Source organism: Sorex araneus, chromosome 3, assembly GCF_027595985.1.
Source record: "Sorex araneus isolate mSorAra2 chromosome 3, mSorAra2.pri, whole genome shotgun sequence".
NCBI lineage: Eukaryota > Metazoa > Chordata > Mammalia > Eulipotyphla > Soricidae > Sorex > Sorex araneus.
In genome coordinates, this window is record NC_073304.1 from 207,284,011 (window position 1) to 207,309,878 (window position 25,868).

A 25,868-nucleotide genomic window follows, 5' to 3' on the forward strand; every position below is an offset into this window, starting at 1 on the left:
ACCCACCCCGTGGCAGGCACCCGGGGATCGGAGGGTCAGCACGCTTCCTCCACGAATGCCGGCTCGTCTACTACTTCACGGACCCCACTGACGCCCCTCCAACACCCCGCCCACCACCGCCCCGCCCATGTTCGACCACGCCCCGCCCCTTCCCCGCCCACAACAACCACCACGCCCACTCCCGCCGCGCCCATACTCATTCGCCCCGCCCAACTTATCCACCCCGCCACGCCCACACCCCTCGACCACGCCCACTCCGCCCGCACCACGCCCCCAGCCCGCGCGTGACTTCCTGAAAGACCTCGGGTCCCGCCCCTGGGACCGCTCACTTTCATTTCCCCGGTTGCACGGGCTGGCAGAGCGGCTGCCGTGTCTGCAGCGCGTGTGGTCCGTGTCTACCCCCCCACACACCTCCACCCTCCAGCAGGACCACCATGGCGGAACTGTGCCCCCTAGCCGAGGAGCTGTCGTGCTCCATCTGTCTGGAGCCCTTCAAGTTGCCGGTCACCACCCCGTGTGGCCACAACTTCTGCGGGTCGTGCCTGGACGGGACCTGGGCGGCCCAGGGGGCTCCGTACAGCTGCCCGCAGTGCCGTGCCGTCTACCGCTCCCGTCCGCAGCTGCAGAAAAACACGGTGCTGTGCGCCATCGTGGAGCAGTTCCTGCAGGCTGAGGTGGCCCAGGAAGTGGTCCCCGACGGTTGGACGCCCCCCTGCCGCCGCACGGAGGCCGCCCGCGTGGCCTGTGATCTGTGCCTGAAGGAGGCGGCGGTCAAGACCTGCCTCGTGTGCATGGCCTCCTTCTGCTCCGAGCACCTGCGGCCGCACCTCGACAGCCCCGCTTTCCGCGACCACACGCTGCAGCCGCCCATCTGCAACCTGATGAACCGAAAATGCCCGCAGCACAACCGTCTGCGGGAACTCTTCTGCCCCCAGCACAGCCAGTGCATCTGTCACATCTGCCTGGTGGAGCACAAGGCCTGCTCGCCTGTGACCCTGAGCCAGGCCAGCGCCGACCTGGAGGTAGTGTGTGCGTGTGTATGTGGGGGGTGGCCGAGAGTGTCACTCGTGGAGGGTTCCATCTAGCCTCTTCCAGGTGGGTGTTGGACAAGGTTGGATCTGAGATCCCGCTGGGAGATCGGCATCTATTTGGTGTCCTCTGAGCTCTCACCCCTCATCTGCTCTACAGAGGGAAGGGCTGCAGACGGTGGGTGATGCTGTGGCCTGCCTCAAGCCTGGGACTTGTCCATGGGTATTTGAGGAAGCTTTTAAGGGCCGATAGGAGCTCGGTGGTTACCCCTACCCTGCTCATGAAATCCTGGCCGTGGGAATAGTTCCTTCCATTTTGCAGGGGTGGAAACAGGTCCAGAGAGGCAGTTGAGCCTGGCCGAAGGCAGTGCGTGGCTCAGGTCCCATCTTTGGCTGGCTCCATTCCCACTGGCCATTTCTCCCAGCAGACCAGCCTCACACCCGGGTTTAAGGAGCAAGTAGAGGTGGTGTTGGTGTTTGTAGGAGCTGTGGATAAGTAGAGTCCTGGGACTCCTGGATAGGCTTTGTGGTACCACATGGATTCCTAAGGGGCCTTCCAGGACTTGGAAGAATTTTGGGGGGGCTACACCTGGCAATGCTTAGATCTTACTCCTGCAGTAAGAGCTTACACCTGGTTCTGCGCTCTGGGAGAATGGGGGTGGACACACACACACACACACACACACAAACACACACACACACACCACACACTACATGACCATTTGGGGTGCCTAGGATTGAATCCGGGTCAGCTGGGTGTAATCAAAGCTCCTTATCTGCTCTACTGTCACTCCTTGGTTTGCTTTTTGAATCACACCTGGAAGTGTTCAGGAATCACTGCAATCACTCTTGGCAGAAATTGGGAGACCATTTAGGGTGCCAGGGATCGAACCCGGGTGAGCCGCATGCAAGGCAAGTGTTTTACCCACTGTACTCTCGCTCCAGTCTCTTGGTTTTGGTGTTTGAACCTCACCTGGAAGTGCTCAGGGATTAATCTTGTTGGTTGCCTTAACCCCTGTACTATCTCTTTGGCCCCCTTGGAAGATTTTCAGTGTTTCGGAAATTCTAATTTGCCCCCATAAACTCCAAGGCAGGCCTTGTAAAGGCCGTCAGATCACCATCTTTATCTATAGTGATGTCAACTCCAAGCACGGCCTGATTTTTTTCTTCCCCCCCTCTTCATGCTCCTTCCGAGAGAGCCAAGACTTGCTTCCTGTGGTCTGAGAGTACCTGGGGCAGGTTTGTGGGGTTCCAGACCACGGTGCCGGCCTGCCCCCATAGGTCCGGTCTGCCTCTGTCTCTGGATTTCTCTCCTGATTCTCAGAAGCCAGATGTCAGGCCTGGCCTGAGAGTTGATGTCAGAGAAGCTTGCTTTCTGGGACTCCACCTTTCCTGGGAAGAACCTGGCTGACCTTTGGAGCCAGGTGTCCTGCTCTCCCTGCCCAGGTCTGCTCTGCCCTTCAGGTAAATTTCTGTAGTTCTTGATCCTCTGCCACCTCATCAATGAAATAGAGAGCTCAGACCAGACCTGACTTTGCATTCTCCTGTTGCCTCTTAGGCATGGGGGTCATGGGTATCATTAGTTCCCATCTCAGAGGACACAGGGAGAATGACACAGGCATCATGTATGCTTCATGGTGCATATTCCTAAAACCAGCCTTATTGCTTACACCACCCCAGGGTGGGGTGGATGAGCGCTTGCCCAGTGGAGGGGGTGGGTTGGCCTGTTTCTTGATTTGGGTGCAGGGGCCTGTAGGTAAGGTCTGGGGCAGCCTGGTTGTTGCCTATAAAAGTTCTTATGCTGTCAGGCAAAGGCAGGAGACCCCTTTTCAGCCTGAGCTGGGGTCTGCATCTGGTTGATTGGTGTGAGCTTTCTTTTTTTTTTCTTTTGACTTTTTGGATCATACCCTGTGATGCTCAGGAGGGATTTCTGGCTCTGTGCTCAGGAATTACTCCTGTTGGTTCTTGGGGAACCATATGGGATGCCAGGGATCAAACCCAGGTCAGCTGCGTGCTAGGCAAACGCCCTCCCCACTGTACTTATCGCTTCTGTTCCTGGTGTCGGCTTTTTTTTTTTTTTTTTTTTGCTTTTTGGGTCACACCCAGCAATGCACAGGGATTACTCCTGGCTCATGCACTCAGGAATCACTCCTGGTGATGCTCAGGGGACCATATGGGATGCTGGGAATCGAACCTGGGTCGGCCACGTGCAAGGCAAACGCCGTACCCGCTGTGCTATCACTCCAGCCCCTGGCGTCGGCTTTTTAATCCTGAAACTGGCCCTTCTGCTGCCACAGTCTCTGTCCACTGGATTCTCTGGCCTGTTGCTTCTTGCTTTACTGCTATGAGTGCTTGTCTCCTGCTGGACACTGCGCTGCCCCTGGGCAGCTGGTTACCTCTACCACTGGAGCCCCACACATCCTGTCAGATGCCTGACTTTTAAGCTTCTAGTAGCCAATCAGCTCACAGGGCTTTGCTGAGTCAGTCTCATGAAACTGCTGGTTATACGTGTGGCCGTATCAACAGCTAACTAACCATGTGAACAATTTCTTACGTTCTCCAACTCGGAGCTGCTCCTGCTCTCTGTACATTTATACCAGCCCCCCTGCCAGGAGTAAGCCCTGAGCACTGCTGGGTGTAGCCCCCAAATCAAAACCAATTAACAAACAAAAACCAATCAAACTGTGCTCGGTCCACTGGGAGTTCTCTCTCGCTGGTGTCCTGAGGTCTGTCCTGGCTCTGCTTGGCCTTCTGCCTTTGGTCGGTAGTGTTGGAGGCCAGGTCGAAGGGCACAGTCACAGAGGTGAAACGTTTTGACTGAAAATTTGACTGTGAAACATTCAATATCAGGCTTTGAGATGGATCAGTGTGACCTTGCTGTCTCCTTCTGGCCTGTACCTGTCATGGTCATCCAGCTGGGCAGTTACAGGCCCATGGTCTGGTTTGGCCTTGAAAACTTGGAGTGGTGTGAAAGAGATGGAAAAAATAGAGAGCGCGCCAGAGTAAATTGCATCATCTTGTGAGAAGAAGTAAATGCTTTTTTTCTAGAAATTTCTGGTGTGCTCTGTTTTGACTCTAGTCTAAAATTACCTCGGGGCTAGGTAATATAGTGAGTAGGGCACTTGCATGTGGCCTACCTGGATTCAATCTCTGGCACCCAATATGGTCCCCTGAGCCCAGCCAGGAGTGATCCCTGGGCACAGAGCCAGGATTATTTCCTGAGCACTGCTGGGTGTGGCTCCCAAACCAAAAAAAATGGTAACCTGAGGTTCTTGTAAGACCAAGTTAAAATAGCCCTGCAACCTGGGGCAAAGCACCTAGTTACTGTGTCCTTACTTCTAGAGGACAGGTAATTCCTACCTTGGTACATTGTCTTTCTCTTTAAATAAGTCAGTACTTAAATAACTAATTTAAATAAGTTAATAGTTAAGTGCTAAGACAATGTCTGACATCTAGTGAACATGGGGCGAAGGCCCCCTGCTTTCACTCTGGCCATGCTGGTAGTGACTGTTTTCTTTTCCATTTCTGTGCCCCAACATTTCATCTGAGCAGGGAGGCCTGATACTCTGATGGATATGAAAAAAATTGTTGGGACTTGATCCAAACTGCAACCACTGAACTTTGTGATGTGCCTGTCAAGGTCCCAGGTGGGGCGGGGGTGGGTGTATGGGGTGGGGATGGGGGATGGGAACACTGGTGGTGGAGGGAAGTTGACACTGGACACTCGTAGTGGGATTGGTGTTGGAATGGAATGTTATAGGCCTAATACTCAGCTGTGTAAATCATGATTCTTTAATTAAAAAAAATACTTTAAGAAGAAGAAAAGGAAAATTTGTCAGAATCCTTTGGATCCCTGGAGCATTTTCACTTTTTTTTTTTCTTTTTGCATTTTGGGTCATACCTGGCGATGCACAGAGGTTACTCCTGGCTCATGTACTCAGGAATTACTCCTGGCGGTGCTCTGGGGACCATATGGGATGCTGGGATTTGAACCCCTGTTGGCCGCGTGCAAGGCAAACGCCCTACCCACTGTGCTATTGCTCCAGCCCCAGCATTTTCACTTTTATCGGGCAGATTTCTCTTGGGAGTGGAGTGGTAGTGTAGCGAGTACCGTGCTGGCTTTGCACTCGGCCTACCCATGTTGCCTCCCCGGCACTGCAGAGGATCACCCGGGCCCACCAGGAGGAAGGCCTGAGCACCACCAGGGGGTGTGGTCCCAGAACAAAACCCACAGGTTATGAGGGAATCACTGCAGTGACAGGGCATCGCCGAAGTGGGCTCTAGGGACTAAGGCCATGAGTTGTCTGGGGTTATCCTTAGCCCTGGGCGAAGCCCCACTCGGACCACATACCTGTGGCCCTTATCTGTCCTGAACCTTGGACAGCCCCGAGGGCAGGCTTATCTCTCCTGGGGTGGGGCCTGCTTCTCTGGGTGCTGACTCCAGATCCTGCCTGCTCCCTTTGCGCACCCCCCACTGTCTAGTAGACTCCCCTCGCCCACTCGCATTGGGTCTGCTTATCTGGTTCTGGCAGCGGGAGGGCTGGTTTGAGGGGCCTCTTGGCCACGGCTGCAGCTACTGTCCTGTCCTTTCTGCCTCTGTGAGCCTGGGCTGCCTTGCTCTCTTCCCTTCCTGCCTCAGTTTCCTCCTTGGTGAAATGAAGGATTGTGAGCAATTGTGTGCAGGCCAACCATGACACGGTCCTTCCTCCGATGCCAGCCACGTGCCCAGCACTGGTGGTGTCAGAGTCCTCCTGCTGACCCCGGGCTGGGAACTGGCCTGGCACTCTGGTCTGTGTGTCTGCAAGTCACCTACCCTGAACTCACGATAACTTTTTAAATTAATTAATTAATTAATTAATTTGCTTTTTGGATTACACCCAGTAATGCTCAGGGGTTACTTTTGGCTTTTCACTCAGGAATTCCTCCTGGCGGTGCTTGGGGGGATCATATGAGATGCCGGGTATCCAACCCGGGTCAGCTGTATGCAAGGCAAACACCCTACCTACTGTACTATCGCTCCACCCCCCCTTTTTTTTTTTTGGTTGTTTTGGGGGTCACATCCGGCTGTGCTCAGGGCTTAGTCCTGGCTTTGCTCTCAGAGATCACTCCTGGTGGGGCTCGGGTCCATATGGGGTGCCAGAAACTGAACCCAGTTTGTGTAAGGCAGGTGCTTTATCCACTGTACTATTTCTCCAGTCTCTGTACCCTGAACTATTTCTGTTGTTATTTTTTATTTTGGGGCCACACCTGGCAATGCTTAGAGCTTACTCCTGGCTCTATACTCAGGACTTATTCCTTCACCAGGCTCAGGGGACCCTAGGGGATGCTGGAGATAAAACCTGGGTTGGCCGCATGCAAGACTAAGCACCCTGGGGCTAGAGCGATAGCACAATGGGTAGGGTATTTTCCTTGCATGCGGCCTACCCGGGTTCGATTCCCAGCATCCCATATGGTCCCCCAAGTACCGCCAGGAATAATTCCTGAGTGCAGAGCCAGGAGTGACCCCTGTGCATCGCCAGGTGTGACCCAAAAAGAAAAATAAAAAAAGACAAACACCCTACCCACTGTACTATCGCTCTGACCCCTGAACCCTTCACTGTACTGTCCCGTGGAGAGGAGGGAGGGAGGCCAGCTGTCCACCTGAAGCTGCTTCTGGATGCCAGACGCAGATGAGACGTGGGGTAGCGGGAGCTCCCCGGGAATCCTTGTGGGGCTGGTCCCTGGTGCTGGGGGCTGGCACCCACTGAGGGGCTCTCTTCCTCTCCGTGCTTCCCTCTGCAGGCCAAGCTGAGGAGTAAACTGGCCGTCATCCATGGCCAGATCAACGGCGCAGGGGTGGCACTGGAGGACGTGCGAGCCCGGCAGCAGATAGTGCAGGTGAGTGGTCCCCGTCCCCCCAATCTCCAGGCAAGACCGGCTCAGGCAGCTGCCAGCGGCCTTGCAAAAACACACAAAACACGTGTGCCCCCGAGGGCGGAGGCCCTGACCCCAGCCCCAAAGTAACTGTAAGCAGAAGCTTGGGAGAAATCCCAAGTAATCAGAGTTTAAAAAGTCGTAATCGTACCGATGGTGGGCGGGAGGAGAGAGCAGCGGGCAAGGGCGAATGTCTTCCCAGGGTCCTCACGCCTTACTCTCACAGTGCTGGAAGCCCCAGTTGCTAAATCAAAGTCTTGGCGAGGTCACAGGCCCTCTGATGGCTCTGTGGCCTGATCCTTCCGGCCTCACGCAACTTCCGGTGGCTCAGACACTCCTTGGCTTGTGGCCACATCTCTCCCCTCCCTGCCTTCATCCTCATGCGTGGTCTCTTCCTCTTTTCCAGCCACCAGCCTACGTTGGTTGTGCTGCTCGAGGACGGGGCTGGAGGGTGGCATGTGAAGCAAAACAGGTCAAGGGGGAAAAAAGACAAATATCAGATGATCTCACTCGTCTGTGAGATGGAGAAACAAAGCCAGGGAATAGACTGAACCAAACCATGACAAACTCGTGGCCTTGGATTTGAAAACTGATAACCAAGCAATGTGTGTGTGTGTGAGGGGGTGTGAGAATGGGGGAGGGGAGGGACATGGCACTGAGAGGGTTAATGACCGGACTAGAGGTGACCTCAGGACAGTGGTGGAGAATCTTAGGTTAGTTGGTGGTCCTGGGGTGCAGCAACTTTGTACATAGATTCTGTGACCTAACACTACTATAAGCAGTTTACTATACTGTAATACAATGTTTAAAAAATAAGTGAGGGGCCGGAGCAATAGTACAGCGGGGAGGGCATTGACCTGGGTTCCATCCCAGTCATCCTGTATGGTCCGCTGAGCACCACCAGGAATAATTCCTGAGTGCAGAGCCAGGAGTAACCCCCGAGTCTCGCTGTAAATGACCCAAAAAGAAATAAAATGAAATAAAATATTCCTTGAGAGTGAAAAAGCAAATAAACTGTGGATCCCCAAAACACCACTGGGTGTGCCCTGGAGGGCTCCGGGAAAGCCTGGCATCCCTAGCTCTGCAGGGCCTGAGCAGGACCACTGCTTTAAGAACCCTTCCACCCCACCCGCTGCAAAAAAGTGGTGATGTGCATTAGTACTGCCACAGAGCGTGGGTGCAAGTTCGACCTTCCAGGACTCCACATCGCACCAGCAAACACCCTCTAGGATTTGTTCCCCACCCCCGCCCCCGCCCCTCTGTTTGGCTACTTTCTTGCCTTGGCCCTTGTAGGAGGCTGCACGGAAGAAGCTGGAGCAGATTAGTCTAGAATACGTGGAAATGAAGGCTCTGCTGGATGCCTCGGAAGCCAGCTCAACACGAAAGATCAAGGAAGAGGAGAAGAGGGTCAACAACAAGCTGGACTCCATCTACCAGATCCTTCTCAAGAAGCAGAACGAGATCAAGGCTGCCAAGGAGGAGATCGAGCACGCTCTGACCAAGGAGGATGAGTTTGAGCTTCTGGAGGTGGGTGTCGATGAGGAAGTGGCTCAGGACTCCATGTAGCATGATGAGGGAGACTGGCCGTCTAGTTCTGCTCTCCAGGGGACCTTTGCATGAGACCCAGGCCGTGTTCCTGTTCTGTGCCACCTGACAGCGTCAGTCTCAGACCTGCTGTGACTTTAGGAGTCTGCTTTGTGACTCACAGGTCTGAATGTGTTTCCTTTATTGTTTTTTTTTTTTTAATTTTTAAATTTTATTGAATCACTGTGAGATAGTTACAAGCTTTCATGTTTGGGTTACAATCTCACCACGATCAAACACCCATCCCTCCACCAGTGAACATTCCCCATCACCAATATCCCAGCTATACCCCCCCTTTCCCACCCTCCCCCTGCCTTCAAGGCAGACAATATTCCCCATACTCCCTCTCTACTTTTCGGCATTATAACTTGCAACACAGACACTGAGAGGTCATCATGTGTGCTCCATTATCTATTTTCGGCACACATCTCCCATCCCGACTGGTTCCTCCAGCCATCATTTTCTTAGTGATCCCTTCTCTATTCCATCTGCCTTCTCCCCTCCGCTCATGAAGCAGTCTTCCAGCTATGGGGCAATCCCCCTGGCCCTTGTATCTACTGTCCTTGGGTGTCAGCCTCATGTGATGCTACCCTACACTCCACAAATGAGTGCAGTCCCTCTATGTCTGTCCCTCTCTTTCTGACTTGAATGTGTTTCCTTTGGAGTTCACGGTTGTCATCCAAGCTGCCCTGGTTAAGCCTGGAGTGATGACCAGGGGTGAAGGTGCTTGACTTGCTTGTGGCCGACTCTAGTTCGATCCCCTGCACTACCATATGCCCCTCCCGAGCAGTGCCAAGAATGACCCTTAGACTCAGAGCTCTGTGCGCTGCCAGGTGTGGCCACAAAGCCAAAAAGAGAAAAAAAGTCTATGGTTGTTGGCAGAATTCAGTTCCTTCTCGTCTCAGGCCTGGGGTCTCAGCTTTCTGGCTGGAGTGCGCCTTGAGTCCTTGCCACACGGCACCTCCCTTGGCTGGAGCTGCCAGAGCCTTCCTCCAGGAAGGCCTCGGTCATGCTGGCTCTCCTTCAAGGGCTGTAACCTGAGGAGGCCAGCCCCAGCCCAAGAGATTCCATTTTATTATAAACCAAATTTCCTTGAAAGACACATCACATAACATTTGTTTTCATTTTGTATAGATGATAATCACCTTTTGGGATGAATTCAAAATCCACAGGTTTGGGGTTCTTAGTTATATCTGCAAAATTCCTCTGTTTCACCCTAAACGTCACCTAGTGGCAGGAAGGCTAGCTGCATCCGTTCCCCACCTGCCCATACTTGGGAAAGGGGCTCAGGCGGGTTGTGTGCCCCAGGTGAGAGGATTGTCTTGGGGTCATCTTTGGAGGTGTAGGGACCAGAGCAATAGTATAAAGGTTAAGGTGCTCCAGACCCAGTTCAATTCCTGGCAACCCCTGTGGTTCCTGTGCCCTACCAGGGGAAAGCACCAGTGTGCCCCCTTCCCCCCCCCCAAAAAAAAGAATGTTTTTCTGCTACATACACCTCTTTCCTCTTTTCTTCTCCCAGATGACCCCCGAGGAATCTTTCTTTTCTGGTCTTTTGGTTTTGGATCACACCCAGCGATGCTCAGGGCTTACTCCTGGCTCTGCACTCAGGAGTTACTCCTGGAGATACTCAGGGGACCATATGGGATGCCACATGCAAGACAAACTCTCCACTCACTGGACTATCACTCTGCCTACCAGCCCTGAAAGTATCTTTCTGACACACGGGCCTCCCCTCTGCCCCTTCTAGCTTTAAGTTCCGTGCTGTGGCCCCGAGACCCTTGGTGACTGGGCTCTGTCTTTGCCAGCAGCCTCATCTCTCGCTTCATCCTGCAGTCCACAGTCCCTGCTTCCACCCACCATGCCCCAGCCAGATGGGCAGCAGGCGCCAGTGGACGGACCTTTGCCTCAAAGCCCGATTTTCCCAGGGTCGCACTGCTCCCCTTTTTTCCGAGGGTCCCTGTACTCTGCCATGGCAGGGCTTTGAATGTTTGCTCCCGGGTCTCTGCAGGAGCAGAGCATCTGATGATGATGGTGCTTTGGACATGGCCGGTTCTTTTTGTTTTGGGGCCACGCACCTAGCCAGGTTCAGGGGTTGCTCCTGGCTCTGCACTCAGGAATCCTCCCTGGCTGTCCTCAGGGATGACCCGGACAGAACTCAGGTTGGCTGCATGCCAGGCAGGCGCCCTCCCCCCTGTACTATCTCTCCTGCCCCGTGGGTATTGCCTGTCCTGAGTCAGCTCTCAAGTGGCCTCTGGCTTCCGCTCCTTCTGAGCAGAGCCTCCGTCCTGAGCACCCCGTGTCCCACGCAGAGTTGCGTGTCTGCCATACAGTACTGAGCTGGGAATCCACTGATGGGGTGATGTGCCTCCCTGTCTCTGGGGCTTGGGGCCATGCAGGGCTATCAGGCACCTGTCCCTGTCCTTACTAAGACACTAATCCAGCTTAGTCATGGGTGCCTGCGAGCTGTTTCCGGGGTTCGGGAGCAGCAGCCACCGCTGCCGACTCTGGAATCTTCCCTGAGGCAGCCCTGCCTGCTTTGGGCACTCATGCTCAGAGTCCCCTATTCTTTTGCAGCTTTGCCTACTTCATGTAGATGGTGGTGCTACAAAGGGCTACTCCTGTCTGGTGCTCGGGGACCATGTGACTCTGGGGATCCGACCCCGACAGCTACCTCTCTGACCCCAATCCAGGGCCTTTTCCATATTTATTTCCCATCTGGTTTAGTGAATGATTCCACGGCTTCCTCCCAGCTCCAGTCACTCTTAATTTTATTTATTTATTTTTGATGATGCCTGGCCCTTACACATGTCAGGCAAGCTTGTTTCCATTGTACGCTGTCCATTTAGTGGTGATTTTATCCCATTGCTCATCAGTGTGCTCGAGCGGGCACCAAGTCTCACTCTGTCCACACACCCCTTATATGTCCCTTGACCCTTGGTTCTCTGGCTTATTGCACCAGTATCCTTGAGCCTCTGCAGCTGAGCTCGGGTGCTGAATTGGCAGCCGCTGCATGCACTAACCTGGCTTGTTCTAGAAATCGGGAAAGCTGCAAGCATTGAGCACCAAGTCGGTCTACGTGCCGAAGGTGGAGCTGAACCAGGAGCTGGTGAAGGAGGTGTGCCAGAGCTCCTCGGAACTCAAACACCAGCTGAAGCAGTGCCTCAAGCAGCAGCAAGACAAGAAGAAGCCTGAGGAGCCCACCAGCTCACGTGAGCCGATGCCAGCAGCCTCCGGTCCCCTGGAGGGGGCCAGATGGGTCCTTTCAAGCCATTTGCGGGGATGAGAGAGAGGGTCAGGATCCGGGGCATCAGCCCTTGGCTTTCAGGACGGTCCTGTCACATTTGGGGGGGGGGGAGTTGTCTCAAAGTCTCACTTCACCCTATGATTGTGGCCATTCTTCCTATAACATCTCGGGGGCAGGGAGTACTTGGAGGTCAGGGTGAGACTTTCTGGGCGGAGCTTCTGGTCTGTGATCCAGGGGCCAATGCTAGGTCCGGCATGGACTCTAGGAGGTCAGTGTGTTTGGTTGGGGGAGGCGAGTGTTGGGCACAGAGAACCCTGGACCTCTTCCTTAACACCCCTTCCAACCCCCACCCCATGCAGTCAGCAGCTATCCCTGACTCAGTTCCCCAGAACCTTGGCTGCTACCCCCACCTGCACTGTGGCAGCTTCCTGAATTGGTCAGTCCGCTGTCTCCTACCACAGATGGGGCATTTGTTTGTTTCTTTACATTTTCAAATTTTATTTATTTATTTTTGATATTTGGGTCACACTTGGTGATGCTCAGGAGTTATTCCTGGCTCTGCACTCAGGAATGACTCCTGGCGATGCTCGGGGGACCATATGGGATGTTGGGAATCGAACCTAGGTCGGCTGCGTGCAAGACAGTCACCCTACCTGCTGTGCTATCGCTTCAGCCCCCCATTTTAAAATTTTAATACCATGGTTTACAAAATTATAAAAAACAGTTGTGGTAGGCATTCAGTGTTCCAGCACCAGTCTGCCCACGAGTGTCCCTAGTTTCCCACCCCCACCCTAGCCTTCTCCCTTGCAGGCGCATATTTACTTCATACTGTTTGTTCCAATGCAAAGGCAAAAGGAATATCAAAACTTAACAAAAATTAGATCAGTAAGAGTCAATTTGTGGTCATCGTTATCCCTTGTGATGTTGCTGAAGTCCTTGTCTGGGGCTCTCCTGTGCTGGCTGGTGCCTGGCAAGCCTTCCGTGCTACTGGTTAGGACCACTGAGCTTAGGGATCCTTCTGTGCGACTTCCCATCAGATTGGCTGTGGTCCTCCTGGGCTGACAGTGCGATGAAATCTGGAGGCCTCTGCGGCCGTGCGATCCAGGGGTTACAGATCTGGAACAATTTGGTCGCTTAGCAGTTTGATGGCGTTCAGTTGTGGAGCTGGGCCATTTCTGTGCCCGAGGGTGTCAGCTCTGGCTGCTGTGCAGAAAGGGGAATCTATCTGCCCGCCCTCACCCTGAGGTCCCAGCTGTGGATGGAGCTTTGTGGAGGCTGGCCTCCTGGGACTCTGCAGCCTCCACAGGGGACTGGCATCGTTTTTTGACTCCATATCATGCTCTTGACTCATTCTGCAGCCCCTGTCCTGAGCAAGGTCCTGTCGGTTTCCCCTGCCCCCACCCCACCATGCCCCCCTGCTGCCCACCCCACTGTGCCCCCTGCTGCCCACTCCACTGTGCCCCCTGCTGTCCACCCGGCCGTGCCCCCTACTGTGCACCCTTTTGTGCCTGGCCCTTGATGTCTACCCCACCATACCCCCTGCTGTCTACCCCACCATGCCCCCTGCTGTCCACCCTGCCCCGCCCCCTGATATTCACCCCGCCATGCCCCCTGCTGTCCACCCTGTTGTATCCCTTGCTGTCCACCCCACCGTAGCCCTGGCTGTCCAGGTCTTAGCTGTGCTGAGCTTCCTGCCATGGCGCCTTTGTCCCTACACTGCCCATGGGAGGCAGAGCCTTGGCCATCTTCACCACTCCGCTCGCCCCTTCCCATGCTCCGCAGGCAACCCCCTCACCCCAGACCCGTTGCTCAGACATGAGTGTTGTTCCCTCCCCACCCACCCCCATGCTGGCCCCATTGCACCATCTTGAGCTTCCTTGCCATTCCCATTCTCCTCCCCCTCTGCTGTGGCCCGGCCCCAGGCCTGGGTGGGGCTCAGGATGTGGGGTTCGGGTTCTGCTGGCCCTTCCTTTACCGGTGGTTGAGCTTCGGTCCATCGGGGGAATCCAGCTCTGGGAGGCGGCGCAGCTGAGGGGGAGATGAGCCATGGGAGAAGATTCTCTAACAGTCTTCACCGGCACCGCCCCAATGCAAGCTGTCTCATCAGACTGGGGGGTCCCCGCTCTCCTGCGGCCACGCCAACTCGGGGCTTGCCTCTGCACACAGCAAGCGGCTCAGGATTCTCTGAGCTTCTGTTTCCCTGGGAGCCGGTCCTGGGCTCCACCGCTCTGCTCTTGTGACTCCATCACACCTGCCTCCCCGTCTCTCTGCCTCAGTCTCCCCCAGGGTGCCTTTCCTCTCTCTGTCTCTTTGAGGGGCCTTTCTTATAGGAAGGGAGACAGAGCTGGCACAATGCCAACGACCCTACATATGCTCAAATAATCGTGTTCCAGTACTCCAGGACCTATTTCCCTGGGTCCCTGTCTTCAGGGCCCCTCTGTTTTGCCTAAGCCAAGGACTCCTTCCTGTCCCGGCTGTGTGTGATCAGACACACGGTTCAGGCTTAACTGTTTAGTATGTTGGGGACGAATTTCAGATCCCCAGTTGCAGAGAGACCAAGTCCACACACGATCACGCAAAAGCAAAAGAACTTTTATTGCTAGCTTGAGCTAGGGTCCCAGTCTCATCCAATACAGTGGGGTCTTGACAAGGACCTGACTCCAAATCACTAGTGGTTCATATAGGTTTCAGAGTTAAGCAAGCGCTATGGGAACAGAGATCAGGCAACAATTTAACTATAGTTTCCAATAGCAGTAATAGTTCTATGAGTACATAGGCTACCCATTCCTTACGGTTAACAAAAGATCATTTCTAAAGCATAATAACTGAGGCATAGTAATTGAGGATTTATTGGGCCCAGGAGCTTCCCAGCTGGGTTCAGGGTGGCTAGTTACACATTGTTTCATTGCTGGGAGACTAAGTCTGTTTCAGTTCCAGGAACTGAAACTGAGGCCTCCCTGATTTTACTGATTTCTGTCACCTGTCATGGCGAGTTACGCCCTTACATTCTCCCTTTTTTCTTTTCTTTTCTTTTCTTTTTGGGTCACACCCAGTGATGCTCAGGAGTTACTCCTGGCTTTGCACTCAGGAATTACTCCTGGTGGTGCTTGGGGGACCATATGGGATGCTGGGAATTGAACCCAGGTCAGCTGCGTGCAAGGCAGACATTTACCCGCTGTGCTATCACTCCAGCCCCAACATTCCCCCTTTTTTCTTTTGCCTCCAAGAGTAATCATCCTCTTGCATGCTTAACTGTTCTATGGACTGTGGACTCTGGGCCAACCCAATGTATTGCTGCCTTAAGACCACAAGCTCTACTGTATTTATTCTGTCCTTAACAAAGGCCACTAGCTTGTTCAGGATGCAGGGTCCCATGGTCAGGGAGCAAGCGCAGGAGCACTAGGGGTCCCAGGTGGGATGGGATCAGGGTGACAAGCTGACTTTCCCAGTTCCCTTCCTATAATACACTTGTAGCACGATCTTTACCAGTAGACCCAATTCAGGAGTACTGCAGCTGGCAAAGTAGGAGGGGAACAAGCAAGGGGTTACGTACAAGCGAGCCAAGTATTGTTGGGTCCCCGGTATGGGGGCTCTGCTAGCTGACCTGTGGGAGAGTCTCTGGGGGGCCACTCTAGAGTTGGTTACAGTGGGCTCGGTAGGTCCCTGAATAGGCACACGTCCCAGCATCACTGGCCTCGAGGAAGAGGCCGAGAAAACACTCGCAGGACAGGAGCTAACACTTAGGACACCAGCACAGCCCAGGCCGCCTAGCTCCTGGCCTTGAGCAAAGGGCATCCTCTGTGGCACGGTGCCACCGCAGCTCACAGGAGTTGCAGAGACTGTGTCGCTGGTGGAGAAAGGCCTCCACCCCGCTGGGGCTTGGAGCCATATATGGCAGTGCTCAAGTACTCCTGGCTCTGTCTCAGGGATCTTCCTGCTGGTGCTCGTGGGAGCACATGGGTGCCAGGAATCAAACCCAGCGCCCTCCCCACTGTACTGTCTCTTCGGCCCCCGGGCTGGCTTTCGGCCTGAGGCAAGAGGGAAGAATCCCCCTCCCTTCTCCCCTCCGGCCCCTTCTGCCCTGTCCCTAGCTTTGTAAGTGATGGGGTGGGATGTCCATCCACACCAGGGCTGGGGCTTCAAGTTGGACTGCAGGGAGTCCTCCTAAATGACCCTTTCTCCTTTGACACAGGGGTCCCCAGAGAGTATGTCGCAACGCCCTCTGCCCCCAAAGCGCCCCCGCACCCTGCGAAGAAGGTCCCAAGTAAGTATCTCCCTCTGTTCAGGGGCATCACCCAAGGAGACTTTATTTTTTGGACCTGTGAGAAATCTTTTAACAATGCAGGTCTTATTGTTGTTGTTTGTTTGCTTGCTTTTGGGCCATTCCCAGTAATGCTCAAGGGCCACACTCAGCACTGCTGATATTTGAACCAGGGTCATAGCCGCAGCTGTCAGCAGTGGAAGAGCCTTAGCCTCCATACTGTCTCTGGCCCAGAGTACGCAGATCTTTGAGGCACATTGAGATCCCTGTGTGTCACCATTGCCCCAGTCAAGAGAAAGAGTGTCTGTCATTCCAAGCTTTATTGGTCTGGGTCCCATTCATGTGAATGATTGCTAGGATGGTGGGTTTTTTTTTTTGTTTTTTTTTTTTGTGTGTGTGTGTTTGGGTCCCACCTGGCCATGCACAGGGGTCACTCCTGGCTTCGCACTCAGGAATTACCCCTGGCGGTACTCAGGGGACCATATGGGATGCTGGGAATCGAACCTGGTTGGCAGCATGCAAGGCAAATGCCCTACCCGCTGTGCTATTGCTCTAGCCCTAGGATGGTGTTTTGAAAGGGTCATTTTGTTGTACATTTAACAGAACAGCATCTTAATTCTGAGACTTTCTTTTGCAGAGGAAGAAAAGAAACAACCCAAGAAACCTTGTAAGTTAGAGCATTTCTGCATCTTTTTTCCCCTTTGTGTTTGTTTTTGGACTATTCCTAGTTGTGCCCAGGGCTTAATCTTGGCTTCTGTACTCAGGATTTGGGGGGCCATATGGGGTGTTGGGGATTGAATCTAGTGTAGCCGCACCTTATTCCCTGTACTATCTCTCTGGCCCCCACTTTTTTTTTTCTTTTTGGGTCACACCTGATGATGCACAGGGGTTATTCCTGGCTCATGCGCTCAGGAATTACTTCTGGCGGTGCTCGGGAGACCATATGGGATGCTGGGAATCGAACCTGGGTCAGCTGCGTGCAAGGCAAACAACCTACCTACTGTGCTATCACTCCAGCCGCTGGCTCCTACTTTTTGTTTTTGTGGGTTTTGAGCCATATCTGGTGGTGTTTGGGGGTTACTCTTGGCTCTGTACTCAGGGTCTTGCAGGTGACCATGTGGTCTTGGGGATGGTACCAAGCCTACTGCACAAAAAGCTGTGCTCCACTGCAAGAAATAGTTCTTGAGCACAGAGCCAGGAGTAAACCCTGAGCATCGTTGGGCGTGGCCCCCAAAATGAACAAGATAAGGGCTCTAGTCCATAGAGCTGTTTCTCTGGCCATCTTTCTATTCCCAAGGCTGTTGAATCTAAAACTAAACACTGGCAGAGAAATCCCAGCTGTTATCCAGGTTCAGTGAGGCTGAGATCCAGGTTCTGGATTACTAGTAGGGCAGGTGGCCTGAGGGGGGAGGACCCGGACCCCGGGAGACAGGGACATGGGAGACCAGTATGATGAACGTTGCCCTCTGGACTCCTCTGTGCCCTGGCGGTTTCCAAGGTGCCTGTGGGATTGGCTGGTGTGGAGAGACACAGTGGCCACCAGGCCCTCTGTGACCTAGCCCCAGCTCACACCTCTCCTTCCTCATCTCCAGCTGCCTTCCCCAGCAAGGGCCCCACTTTCGGAGCCCCAGAGCAGCTAGTGGATCTGAAACAAGCTGGCCTCAATGGTGAGTAATTGTGGGCCAAGGGGCAGTGGGTGGCCGCCACGCTTCGTTGCTTCTGAAAGTGGCCCTCTCTCCTCCCAGCTGCAGCCCCAGTCTTGCCCGTGCAGCCTAACCCGAGTGTTCTCAAGGCCAAGATTCTGGAGGCCTTCTTGGTGAAGACCAGAGCCGAGCTTCTGGAGTGTGAGTCCCCTGTGCTCTGTCCTGGCACTGCCCCGAGCCTGGCCGCCCCCTCCTGGTGCCCTCTCAGTCCTCTCCCGCGTCGCCATCCTGCACTTGTGTGTCCGTTCTGTGCTCCCTTTGGTCGGCCCTTGCCTCTCTGCACTGCTCTTCCCAGCCAGCTTCCAGGCCACCTCTGGGCTGGGTGGGCTCGCCCCAAGCCCTGGTTGAACACAGTTCTTAGGACCCTGCTGGACTCCCCGCCAGAGACCTGACCACTGCTGCCTCTGCTGTTCCCTTCCTCCCTCACTCCACTGCGCTCACATTTGCTGCATCATTCGCTCCCTGTCCCGCCCGCCCTCTGCTTCCCAGAAGGAGCCTCTGAGCCTCCGGTCACTGCCTCTCCCACCTCTCCCTGCATTGACGCCCTCGCCCTTCCCTCCCCACCCACCTTGCAGCACACGCTCCTGCTCTCCCACGTACACCTTTTCCCTGGGCTTCTCTCTCTGGCCTTCTTTCTCTCCAGGGCTGGCTTCATGCAAATCCTGCTAGCAGTTCTCTTATCACAAAAGCACAGCCAACAAACAAAACCCAAACCAGTCAAACCAGCTGACCTTTCTTGGCTTTAGCTGCCTTACCTCCCTCTCACCCCAGCACTGGCTGGAAGATAAAAAGACAAATACCTGGGGCTTATCCTGTTTATAAGGAACAAGGATAGGAGGTGTGTGTGTGCACGTGTGCGTGTGTGTATGCACGTACGCACACGCGTGGTTGTGTGGGTGCACTTGCACATGAATGCAGGCATGCATGTGTATGCAGGGGATCAAGTTCAGGTCTGATTCATACAGGGTGCATGCTTTACCATTGAGCCATATCCCAGCCAGAGACTGTGTTGAAATCATTTTCATCGTGATCCTTTGGAAGGCAGTTTGGGGTTTGGAGTGACTGCCAGTTAATGAGGGTTTAGTGACAGCAGACACTCTCTGCTGTCACTCAGGCCAGGATGTGCCTCAGTGGTAGAGAACATGCTTGGTGATGTGTGAGCTTCGTATGTTTGATTTTCCAGAACCAGAGGAAAAATAAAGGCCTCTGGTGCTTTTGTAATTTACTGTTTGAGTTTTGGGGGCATACACTGCTCAGGGATACTCATGACTCAGTGCTCAAATTTCTGATAGTGCTGGGGATTGAACCATCATTAGCTCCATGCAAGGGAGGCGTCTTAATCCCAGTGCTTCCTCTTGCTTGTTCTAGAGTTACCTTGAAAAGCTCCATCCTATATCAGTTAAAGTCTTAGTTATTTTTATTTTATTTTATTTTATTTATTTTTTTTTTTTGCTTTTTGGGTCACACCTGGAGATGCACAGGGGTTACTCCTGGCTCTGCACTCAGGAATCACCCTTGGCTGTGCTCAGGGGACCATATGGGATGCTGGGATTTGAACCCGGGTCGGCCGCGTGCAAGGCAAACGCCCTACCCGCTGTGCTATCTCTCCAGCCCCTTTAGTTATTTTTAAAAAATGAGGGGGAAATCTATATATTATATATTTGTTTTTTGGGCCACACCCAGCAGTGCTTGGGGCTTATTCCTGCCTCTGGCCCTAGGGATCACTTTTGGTGGGGCTTGGGGACCATATAAGGTACTGGAGATCAAACCTGGGTTGGACATATGCAAGGCAAGTGCCCTGTTATCTATCTCTCCAACCCTCTAAAACATTTTTTTTTTGGGGGGTTGCCCACACCTGGCGATATTCAGGGGTTACTCCTGGCTCTGTACTTAGCAATCACTCTTGGCAGTGCTCAGGGGACCATATGGGGTGCTGGGTATTGAGTCCCAGTCAGCTGCATATAAGGCAAACACCCTACCTGCTGTACTATCTCCCTGGTCCCCACTAAAAAATATTTTTAAGTGGAAACAAAGTTTTTTCTTTCTTGGGATTCCAGATGGGAGCACTGGGTATTAGACTCATGGACACACTCTATTCCTCGGTGCTTTGATGTTGAGGGCAGAGGCACTCCCAACAGTGCTCAGGGCTACTCCTGTCTATGTGCTCGGGAATCACTCCTGGCAGGGCTCAGGGGCCCACATGGAACGGCAGGGATCAAACCCAGACCAGCTATGCACAAGCCAAACAAGCTGAGCTATTGCTCTGGCCACCTCCTTTTTAAAAAATTTCTGGGCCATACCCACTAGGGCTCAGGGATCACTCCTGGCAGAGCTCGGGACACCATATGTGGTGTTGGGGGTCACACCAGCACTGTGTGCAAGACAACTGCCTTAACTCCTGTACTGTCTCTCCAGCCCCTGCTCTGGGTGTTTTTTATTTATTTATTTATTTTTAAATTTTCTTTTGCTTTTTTGGGTCACACCTGGCTCTGCACTCAGGAATTACCCCTGGCGGTGCTCAGGGGACCATATATGGGATGCTGGGAATCGAACTCGGGTCAACTGTGTGCAAGGCAAATGCGCTACCTGGCTATACTATCGCTCCAGCCCCTCTGGGTATTTTTTAAACCACTGAACTATTATCCTGTCCCCAGGTCTGTTATTTATTTCTCCCCCACACCCCTGTTGGCAACTGTGATGAGCAGAGACGTTAAAATTTCATCTTGAAGACTAGAGAGATAGTTCCATGGGCTGAGCAGAAGCTCTGCATGCAGGCGGCCCAGGTTCTTTCCCCAGTCCGAAGTCTTCCAGTGCTGCCAGGAGCACTGAGCTGGAGGAGTAGTCCCTGAGTACCCTCGGGGTTGGCCCCCAGACCAGTGACAGAATCTTCTGCCATAGTCCGACCTCTTCTGTCTACTTTTGTCCGTCCTCCTCACCTTGATGACTTGGCCTGGCTTAGCAAATGCTATTTCATTTATTATGTTATTTCCGGGGCATTTGGGGGCCACCATACCCAGTCATACGTGGAGACTCCTCCCAGCTCTATGCTTGAGGGTCACCCCTGGTGGCACTCGGAGACTCGTGACACAAAGGATTGGGCTGTGGTTGGCTAAATGCAAGGCAAGTAAGTGTTGTGACCCCTGGACCATCTACTTTTACTTTATTGCTCAGGTTCCAGGGATAGAACTGAGGGACTCACACATGCCAGGCGGGTGTGTCTATGCCTTGGCCTCCTGCCCCGGCTTCTTCATTTAAATCATATTTCATTTAAATGTTTAATTTAAATTTTTTTTTTCTTTTTGGGTCACACCCCAGCGATGCTCAGGGGTTACTCCTGGCTTTGCACTCAGGAATTACTCCTGGCGGTGCTTGGGGGACCATATGGGATGCCGGGGATCGAACCCGGGTCGGCCGCGTGCAAGGCAAACGCCCTACCCGCTGTGCTATTGCTCCGGCCCCAAATGTTTAATTTAAATTTTAATTTAAATGTTCAGCCTGCACTGGGCTCCATCTCTCTGCAATAGTTGTCCTTTCTGTGGTGTCTCGCGCCCCTGAGTCACTACAGTCCCCCCGGGATCCCAGCATCCCTCTCTGCAGTTGCGCCTTCCCAGCCACCCTGAGAACCCTGTCATCTTCTTGTCCCAACGGAAGTGGCTGGAGCGCTTTCTCTTAGCTGGCGGAGGGCCCGCCTGCTGCTTCCCGTTGTTTTTACCGACATTTCTCATATTGCCCACACAGCACTCTCCACAGGGACCCTTCTGTGCAGCGAGCAAAGTCTGTTTCTTCTTTTGGCATGGAGCAGCCTCTGACGGAGTCCTCAGGGCTCCCAGGGGCCACTCCGGGTGATTCTGTTGAGCCGGCAGGTCAGTGCTGTTTGGGACTCTGTGTTGGCAGAGACCATGAGGGCTACCCCAGCAGTGGCTCGGGGCCTCCGGGACTATCCCTGGCTGTATCCGGAGGACTATGTACTGGGTGTTGAGTCGAGGTTCAGTGCATGCCAGGCCTGTCCCGTCCCTGAGCACTGAGCTCTTTCCCGCGCCCTCCTGTTAAACAGTGCATTCTGCTGCTGCTTCAGCTGCAGCTTCTGCAGTGAGCTTAATGGGGGCCTCTGGGTACCAGTTTTTTAGGGTTGGCCTCTCCAGAGCACTTGCTGTCCCTGGCCCTCATGCTTACTACTGGGCTCGAGCAAAGTGTTTCAGAGCTGCTGGTGGCTGTGTGGGCCAAGTGCTTCTGGAGTGCCCGGGGAGAGTAGGGTTCTAGCAGCCTTAGAGAACAGGCTCCCCAACAGGCCTTTTGGTTTGGTTTTGTTTTTTGTTTGGGAGCTACCTCTGGGGTTACTCCTGGCTCTGCACTCAGGAATCACTCCTGGCAGTACTTGGGGAACCCTATGAGATGACTGGGATGAAGCCTGGTCAGCCGTGAGCAAGACAGACACCCTACCCATTGTATTATCACTCCAGCCCCCTCCCCAGCCCTTTTATTTCATCTAGGCAGAAACCCAGCCCTAGTGGCCTCTTGCCCTAAGCGGCCCTGCAGGAAGGGGCTGAATGGGAGAGTGGGTGGAAATACATATGGCTTGATTGCCAGGTTCCCAGGCCTTGCTGTGCCGTAACCCGTCTCCCCACGGGTCCAAGGATGGAGATGGGTGTGTCCTGTAGAAGTGGGGACAGGAAGGTCAGCCTTCAGGTCTCCTGGAAGTGACCGGAGGTGGTTTTAGGAATCTCACCCACCTCGCTGTTGCCATCCAACCCTTGTCTGGACCCCTTAGTTCTCCAGTCTGTAGCCCCAGCGTTCCTCCTTCCTCTTCCGGTGGCTTTTGTGCTCCAAGCTGTCCAACCAGCACAGACTTGCCATCCTGTGAACTCCTGGTTTGCCTTTGCTGTCTTCTCTCCCTCCTCTGCTCTTCTGTTTTCCTTCTCGTCTTCTGTCTTTAATTCCTTCTGTTGTTCGGCTCGGCTTTTGGTCTCCCTGTGCTTTGGGCCCCGAGCCTGCCCCCTGAAACAGTCGATGCTCACCTCTTAGTAGAGCTGGGTCTCTGGAGCGGTTTCTGAAGAGTTTAATCTGGCTTATGGGGGTGAGAAATTCATGAGACCTGGTGCTGGGTCTCTCTTGTTCATGACTGTTTTGCACAGATTTCAACATAGCTCAGGTTCTCAGTAAATAGTTTGGGGTGAATGAATAAACACAGATGGGGTGGACTTACCAGTGGAAATAGAGATAAATTAATGGAGAAAGATGGAAATATGTTTGTCTAGAATAGGATGCATGGGTGGATGGATACCTGGGTAGATGGATGAGCAGATGGGTGAATAGATGAATTGGTGGATGGTTGGATGAAGAATGGATGGAGGGATCCTGGAGTAGATGGGTCGTTGAATTGAGTGGGTGGCTGGCTGTTAGGATGAACTGATAGATGGATTAATAGACAGATGAATAAATGGGTTGGTGGATGCCTGGATGGATTGATGGATAGCTAGGAAGATGGATGGATGGATGGATGGAAGATGGATGAATGGATTGATAGGTGGATGGATAGTGGGTGGCTGGCTGAGCAAATGGATTAATGAATGGATGGGTAGATGGGTGATGACTGGAATAGGCGAGTAAAAAAAACACTCCCCCGGGGAAAGTTTTGAAAACTCGAACATTTTGGTCTTTTTGCAACTGACTCCCTGTGGGTCATGCTCCTCAGATGCTGCTAAGGTCATCCTGGACTACAACACCGCACACATCATGGTGGCCCTGTCAGAGAACTACACTGTCGCGTCCGCCGTGGACACAGTGCAGAAGTACCGCCCGCACCCACAGAGGTTCCTGTACGAGTGCCCGCAGGTGCTGGGCCTGCACTGCTACAAGAAGGGTGTCCACTACTGGGAGGTGGAGCTGCACAAGAGCAACTTCTGCGGGGTGGGCGTCTGCTACGGCAGCATGGCACGCCAGGGCGCGCCGGGCCGCCTGGGCCGCAACAGCAGCTCCTGGTGCGTGGAGTGGTTCAACACGGAGATCTCCACCTGGCACAACAACGTGAAGAAAACCCTGCCCCCGACCAAGGCCACCCGGGTGGGCGTGCTCCTCAACTGCGACCACGGCTTCGTCATCTTCTTCGCGGTGATGGAGAAGACCCACGTGCTGTATAAGTACCGGGTGGACTTCGAGGAGGCGCTGTACCCTGCCTTCTGGGTCTTCTCCGCCGGCACCTCCATCTCCATCTGCTCCAACAAGAACTGAGGCCGCGGACCCGGCTGGCTCCCCGGAATCCCTCAAGGACGGTGCTGTGGGAGCAAGGGTCCCTGAGAGACCTTAAGGGTGGAGAGGGGCGTGGGGGTGGTGGGGGTGGGGGCTGATGGGAGGTGGAAGGCGAGAGGCTTGGGGAAATGGGATTGGGCCAGAGGAATGGGGTGGGGCGGTTGTGTGGGTTGAAGCAAAAGGACGTGTTTCTACCCCAAAGGTACGCCTTAGGCAGGGTGATGTGCCCCCAACTTGGGGGGTGATGTCTCTGGTGCCCCTTTTTCTCTTGTAGAGAAGCTGGGGATCCTGCTGCTGCTTTGTGGGGCCACATGTTCACCCCTTTTCTCCCGGGCTTAGCTGTTGATTACTTGCTTCCATGCTATAGATATTTCAAGATTCCGAAGTGGTTGCATTCCAAAGATTACTGCCCCTTCTGGCCCTCCCCCTAACACACACACACACACACACACACACACACACACACACACACACACACACACGTTGGAGGTGTGTATGAATGCTCAGGCTTCTGTGCATTCTCCTTAGCCCCAGTGCAGAGTTGCCTGGGGAAGTGGGGCCTCTCGCTTTCCCAGAGAATGGCCCCCACTCCCCTCCCCACCTGCCTCCCATCAGCACCCCAGCAAGGCAGTGGGGATTAAAATACTGATCAAAGGAAGCTTGTGTGCCTTGCCCTTCAGGCCAGGGTGCCCAGGCTCGAGCATGACCAGAAGCCACCTCTCTCGAGTCCCAGGGATGAGGAAGGTAGTGGTGCTTTGGCTGCAGTTGCAGGTTCTTGTTACCTTCTCCCCCCCCACCAGCCTTGCCTTGGTGCCAGGAGCTCTCATGCACAAGAGGGACCCGCCCTGGGCCGGCAGGCGTGTTCATCCTTCAGGACTCTCGGCTTCTTCCTCCTGGAGCTGCTCAGTGCTAGCCCCTGCCCTGGAGTCTGTGCCGCTGTGACCCTCATAGGCATGAGATTGCTAAGCCCCATGTCCAAAGCCTGTTGTACCGTTGTCCCACAGACAGGCATGGGTGACCACTTCAAGGGTGGCCCCAGGTCACCTTGCTGGCTGGGGTGATTGATCTGTGACCAGAAGGGCCTCCAAGGAGGAGTTGCAGGAACTGGGCTTCTCCTGTTCCTCACTGGCCATCGCCTGTAGAAGCACGTGGCTCCCCTCCCATGAGTCCCAGCGTGTCACCAGGGTGATGAGTGCTTCCAGCTGTCCTCCTGGGAGCACTTTCTGGCTGTCTGAGGGGCCAGGGTCACTTTAAGGACAGGCTGCCAGACTCAGGTTGGAGGGACTGTTTTCCCTGCCGTGTCTCCTGTGCAGTGAAAATCACCCCAGACCACAACAAGGTTAGTGACTTTGGAAGGGGGAAAGGATGGGACTGCAGGAAAGCCCCCAAACTGCACATCTCCCGATGGAGTCAGGATGTGAGCTTGCCGTCCAAAGGGGCGAGTTTCACCTCTCAGGAGAAACCAGTCTCGCTCTGCATTTTCCCACGGGCAAGCTCAGGTCAGGCTCCTAGTGGTGTGAGGAAGAGGCCACCTTTGGGGAGGCCGCCCCAGGCCTCGCCCTCTAGGTATTTGAGTGCTTAGCTCTTCTCTGGTTTTGTGCTGGAATTCCAGGGCGTTCCTGGGGAGAGTCCCCCTTCCCTCCCAAGCCCCTCCGCATCCGTCCATCCCCTCTGGGGTGCCTCCAGCAAGGACTTTCACGTCCGTGAAAGACCGAGCTCCTTTGTCTGGAAGACACTCCCGGTGGCCAAAAATGTGCCTGTGAGAGGTTTCCTTCCTTTTCTGTTGCGAAGGAGCATCCCTTGGGGATTCTCCTCTACCCTTGGAGATGGTGAAATGCATCTTCGCTGATCTGAAACAGAAGCCTGTCTTCGGGCGATTCACAGTGGGG

At 54.0% G+C, this 25,868-nt stretch overlaps 1 protein-coding gene across 1 annotated transcript; it reads left to right on the forward strand.

Annotated features, from left to right (window-relative positions):
- The first annotated feature begins 385 nt into the window (after positions 1–385).
- TRIM25 (tripartite motif containing 25) lies at positions 386–23,961 on the forward strand. The gene is made up of 9 exons (XM_055132231.1): positions 386–1,022; positions 6,810–6,905; positions 8,235–8,468; positions 11,560–11,734; positions 15,962–16,033; positions 16,668–16,697; positions 17,623–17,697; positions 17,776–17,874; positions 23,426–23,961. Exons 1-9 carry the CDS (start codon positions 435–437, stop codon positions 23,959–23,961), a joined length of 1,905 nt encoding a protein of 634 aa, XP_054988206.1. The 5' UTR covers positions 386–434.
- Positions 23,962–25,868: the final 1,907 nt, after the last annotated feature.